General features: G+C 39.6%; 1 protein-coding gene across 1 annotated transcript in view; it reads right to left on the bottom strand.

Moving 5' to 3' along the window:
* Positions 1-2: 2 nt before the first annotated feature.
* LOC104994129 (amine oxidase [flavin-containing] A-like) overlaps positions 3-5,916 on the bottom strand; it is a gene marked incomplete at both ends in the record, with an annotated part of 16,343 nt that continues 10,429 nt past the window's right edge. The window contains 3 exons of the mRNA XM_010847594.1: positions 3-130; positions 2,251-2,348; positions 3,551-3,608. Coding sequence (XP_010845896.1) covers positions 3-130; positions 2,251-2,348; positions 3,551-3,608 — 284 coding nt within the window. The remainder of the gene's footprint in view (positions 131-2,250; positions 2,349-3,550; positions 3,609-5,916) is intronic.

Here is a 5,916-nt window from a genome sequence, read left to right on the forward strand (position 1 = left end):
GCCGCCTCCTTGTCTTCCCTCTCTGGCTCCCCGTCCCCCAGCCTCTACTGCTCCTTCCATATAACCGCTCCATTGTGTGGCAGTCTCCGTGCCAGCAAAGTAAATCCTGCCTACAGGTTGGCGAATAACCCTTCAAGGGAACAGAGAGGTCACACAGTTACCTGGGAAGGCGCTGAGGGTAAATGAGCTAATCGTGGCCCTCACCTAAAACCCCACAGAAGACAAGGAAGCCCAAATTGTTTCCAAAACTCCTATGCAACTCAGCCAAAGGTGAAAGGCTCCTCCTTGTTTCCTGGGTCTGCACCAAAGGATCTGAGCTTTCAAGCCAGAGAGAATCAGGATATGAGATCATCAATCGCTAAAGATAATGAGACCTTTTTCTAGCTAGCTAGAATTAAAATGTAAGAACATACATTAAGTCCACACTCAGATTCATTTGCTGCATGTTTCCTATTTGCAGTCCATTCTGCTACCTACAGTAAGGGGTGTGTTCTTCATGAGATCTCATCTGACTGCCGGGAAGAACAATGGTGGTGAGTGGGAAGACAGGAAGAGGAACTCATTTCTAGCAAAGGAGAGATCCAAAGGATTATGTGTCTATCTTCTTCAAAAACAACCTCTGGGAGTTTGGGGTTAGTAGATGCAAACTGTTACATATAGAATGGATGGACAACAAGGCCCTATTGTATAGCTCAGGGAGCTATACTCAATGTCCTGGGATAAACCATACTGGAAACAAATATAAAAAAGAATATGTAAAATGCATAACTGAGTCACTTTCCTGTATGGAAGAAATTAACACAACACAGTAAATCAACTACAATTAAAAACAAACAAACAAACAAACAAACCTCTGTACAATTAGCTTCTATGGATGTATCCAGAGACTGGCTGAGGGTAGTGAAATGGGCTTTCTCTTACAGAGAGGTCTTGGTGAAAAGAACCACGGAAAGGCTGGGCTGAATGAGCCACTGTCCCCTCCTACCTTGTTGGCTTTGATTCTTACAGCCACTTGCATGAAATCTCCTAAACCGTGTACCTCCACCCCAAAGGACTTCACCTCAACCTGCCGTCACGCCTTTTTCCAACTCAGGAATCCTTGGCTTCATCTATCCCTGATCCTAGTCCCATCTCCTAGACTTCTACTTTGATTCCAGAACCACTCCAGTTCATCAATACTGTTATCACTAACAAAGGCTATTCATTCTCGGCTTGAGATTTGACAGAAATAGCCAACACTAACTGCCCTTTGGAAAAGGAATTGTAAAAAGCACCCAAGATCTAAATAGGGTTCCCCATGAACCGTTTAATCTTGCATCAGATATTGATGACTTTCACTGAAATACTACACGTGTCTATTGAACTCAAATCATTGCGTAATTAATAATTCAATTAAGAAAAACAAATGAAAAGCTCATATAAGGAAAGGATTATTAACAAACCCTTATTCCTTCTCTGTGGACACACATGACCTTGAGTTAACATTTTAGGTCTGTTCCTCTAGAAACCTGATGAAGGCATGAGGCCATATATGTTACCAGGCAACTGCTGCTTATGGTAAAAATGGTTGTCCTCCACCCCCTCACTGGTAACTTGTATCTAGGCTGGGAAAACTCATAAATTGCAAATATCTGGAAAGAGTCTAAATATCTGGGAAATGTTTGGGCTTTCTTGAGCATGCTGCCTCTTGTAACTGGGCATATCCTTTGTGGAGATCCTAGATACTGCCTATGAGGCTGTTTTAAGACACAAAGGCTCCTGTGAGCTAAGGGGTTTCTAAGCTAAGGTGAATTTTCCCATCTTGTGCGCATGTCAACTGCTCACACCTTAGCCGTACACAGTGAGATGCTTCCCCATGATGTCTGATGCTGCTCTGCTGGCAAGACATCTTTAGCCCATGTCCTTTTCTGTAGATTGGTGCCCAGGAGCCTAGGGTAGTTGTGCAAGACTAAATGTTTAGTTGAGCTCAAGAAGGCTCCTTGGAGGACACTGCAGCTTGCAGGATTCTCACGTGTACCAGTGACTCCTGAATTCCTCACCAGTGCTCTGCAATTGTTCTATGTGCTGCCAGGCACTGTTCTACATATGGACATACTTCTTTTCCTATGGACACCTAGAGAATACAAACTATCTGGGACATTACATATAGGAATGCTGATTCCTGTTTCTAAAATCCCCACTGAGCTTGGCTTATCTAGCTTTAAGCTTGGCACACGTCTTGTATCCATTGGTACAGTGTTTGGGTAGTACCTTCCGTATTGAGTCATGATCCCCGGGGGGAAGTAGGCAGTGTAGCAGCCTCCGGAGTACTGCTCCTGACACCAGTTCTTCTCTTCATAGTGCACTGGCTGCAGTTCAGGGGGAGAAAATTTCAAAGTGAAGACAAAGCTGAAATGCTGCCAGTCAACAATTAAGGCTCTTATGTGCTTTACTGTAACAAAACGTTTAAAGTTTATTTTTTTAAAGTAGTCCTGTTTTTCTAACTTAAGGGGAAACATGACAGTACCAAGTAATGGCCTTTTGTGAGGTACCAACAGACAAAACACATACACTTTGACTTTCTCAACCTCTTGCCTAGGAGAGACAGGAAGTATCCCAATATCTGGAAAAGAGGGTATCTCTATGTGGATTTTGAAGTCTTTAAGACTCTATCAACAATCAGGTTCTGGAAGGGTTTGCTCAAATCTCTGCATTCTTTAAATAACAGACCTTACTTCCCTATCTACCAGGGCATTACTGCTAAAAAAGGGGTGGGGGGTAGAAGGGAGAAAGTAGAAGGAAAGCATAGTGTCTAAGAAAAAGGCTTTTTTCAGAACCACTTCTCTCAGCTGGAAATGTGAATGATGGGAATACTATTAAAAAGAGGACACTTAAAGATGAAAAATATTTCCCAAGGGACGTGAGAGGACCTTCTCTGATTTCCCTAACACATTCTGCAAGTTTAGTCTTCCAACAGTTCAGAGAAAATCCCCTGGAAGAGCCCCCCGCTCTCTGCTAGGGTCTTTAAAAATAATTTCATCCTCTTAATTGCTTTCAGTGGTAGATTGAGAGCACCGAAATTCCTAAATGAAGTGTAAATTGAGTCTGCAGATGGAAAAACAAATTAGTATGACTTTGACCTGGGCAGAGAGTCCAAATTCAGTCTATCTTATCAAGTATATACTACTGTGTCTGCATCAACAAATAATGATATAGCTGGGATTTTATTTGGCAGTGATCAGTTGACGCTGACAAGAGGGCAGGGCCTCTGTTCCAGGGACTGATCTCAGTCACCCTGGAGATAATACCTGCAGCTTCTGCCTCTCATTACTCCTGGCTGCCAGTTATCCAGCGAGCATTTAAACAGCCCAAGGAACTGCTGCATCAGAAATTGCATGCACCGACAGCAGCATTTTAATGGCCCTTTGTGACTGCTGAAGTTAATCCTCCAGTAAGCATATCCCTTTATACTCTCTTCATAAGACTGTCAGGAAACCAGAATCTGCTTTGCTTTACCACTCAGAGCAAACAGAGCAGAACCTGCTAGGGATTAAAGATGGGGATTTCTTACATGTAAAGCTTCTTGAGATCCTAGCACTTTGGCGTACAGTTCACAGATTTTTCTTTTCCTATAAAAAAAAAAGAACCAAAGAATGTGAAGGAAGTAATGACTGATGAGTATGGAATAAACACAGTGAGTTCCAGGGTTCTTGCAATGAACCAGATTTATTAAGTGAAAAATTAAAATCAATGGCCTTCAGTCACTACACTGAATGACCAGTTCCTTGAATCTCTGCCCTCAAATTAACCCTCTTTTTCCTGACACAGTTATGTGCTTTGAAGATTCAACCAACTGTTCTCTTTTACATTTTTGCCTCTTCCACTACCTACTACCATATCTTTTCAAGATTAAAATGGAGAAAATGAGATTGAATTAAATTCAGTTTTAGGAATTGATTCTAAGTTACTATTTGGAAATATGCAAAATTCTAAATCCCTTTTATAAGTCTATAGTAAGTATGATGTGTCTTTTAACTATCCTATGTTTATGTTTTAAATATCTACCAACATATAAAGCTCAGTTAATCTTTTAAATATAACATAACACATGCTATACTAGGAGAGGCCTATGGTCATTCCAGGGTAGTAATCTGTCACTTGTCAGAATGGTCTGTGGACACAGTACTGGGTCCTAAGGGCATGGAGGAGCAGTGGGCATGATGTGTTATGTGATATTACCTTAAAACAGTCTCTGACCACCCTCATAATTCACTGTGCAAATGACCAGCACAGAACATGGCACATACTGTATCTTAAAAATCAGTAGTTTTATTCATCTAAGCACTTCTTTAAAAAAAAGATTACCATTAATTTATTTTTATTTGGCCATGCCATTTGGCCTGCAGGATCTTAGTTCCCCAACCAGGGACTGAACCAGAAGTTAAAGCATTGAGTCCTAACCACTGGACTGCCAGAGAATTCCCTATCTAAGCACTTCTTGAAACAGATACATTTTAAACTCACAATCACTCTTGGTAAAGTTTAAAAGCTCTAATTTACTAAAATTACCCATTTTAGAAATGAATAGGTCTGTTTTAGAAATTGTTTAAACAGGTTAACACTGATCCAGTTATACACGTTAGGTATTTATCTTTTTTAGTCTTTATATAGGTTAAATATTGAAAGTGCTTCAAAATACTTTCTTATACACTAATAAATGACTGGAAAAAATTGTTAAAAATGTCATAAAGGGCTTAATTCAAATCTGTAAGATAAGCATTAAAAGCTAAAGAGACAAATGGTAAAAAAAAAAATATTGGGGGGAAGGAAGGAGGTAAGGGAAGGTTATAGTTATTAGAAATAAATTTTAAAAGATGCCAATTTCATGTTGCCAGTTACAATAGAAAACAAGTGTTCCCAATTTCACAGGTGTTCCCAATGTCTCTGAATAATGTTGGACAAAGTGTAACTTTATACATTTACCTGAAGGCTCACACTTACATGATTTATACAACTCCTAGAGTTTCCATCCCGTGGCTATAGTAGTAAATCAAGAGAAGGAGGAGGAATGATAGATGCTGTTTACCGATACCACTTTACCATGGAAGGTTTTAAGGGAGAGACAAATGCCACTTCTGAGGTGATGTCACACATCATGAGATAGCTATTTAAGTTCCAGTACAGGCAGGCAAGATTCACTGTCCTTCAAGGAGCTGTTCATACTACAGCTCAATAATGACAAAGGAAAGGCAGAACTGGAAGAAGTCTCAAGACTACTGTGTACCTGTCTGTCTCTCTCTGTGTAATCCAAGCCATTCATTTCAGACATGAAGAGACTGAGGCTCAGTGTGCTCAAGAGACTAGCTCAACATCACTCAGCTCATTAATGGCAGAGTCAAGGGTATACTCTCCTGAGCATCCCACCTGTAGTAAGTGCTCAATAAAAATTTACTGAATCAAAATCCATCCTCAGTCCAGTGTGGTACCCTCTTTTCTACTCTATGATATGACCAATTCTTACCTACTTCACAAGAGTGTTACAAGAAATAATTCTGATATTTTGAGTCAATAAGAAAACAAAAATATTGACAATTGTTATCCTGAAAACTTAACAATGCTTCATTTACTTTAGGTACATGTAATAACATCTTTGTTAAAACACAGTGAACTCTAAAATGTAATCAAACTACTCTATAGTTAACTTTTCATTCAAGAACAGTAAACCAGTTATCATAGAAATTTGTCATTATTGACTGTATTTCACATTATTAAATGAGTCAACGATGAGTTCTAATGAACACATAGGAAATTATCTTCTCTATCCCTTCCTCCCATTAATATAAAAATTTTTAGAAAAGTTATATAAGATAAGGATGGTACAACAATGCACTGGTTGCTTAGCTAGGCTCTAAAAATAACAGAACATACTTTAAATGA

The sequence above is a fragment of the Bison bison genome, unplaced genomic scaffold (assembly GCF_000754665.1).
Source record: "Bison bison bison isolate TAMUID 2011002044 unplaced genomic scaffold, Bison_UMD1.0 scf7180017849660, whole genome shotgun sequence".
Classification (NCBI taxonomy): domain Eukaryota; kingdom Metazoa; phylum Chordata; class Mammalia; order Artiodactyla; family Bovidae; genus Bison; species Bison bison.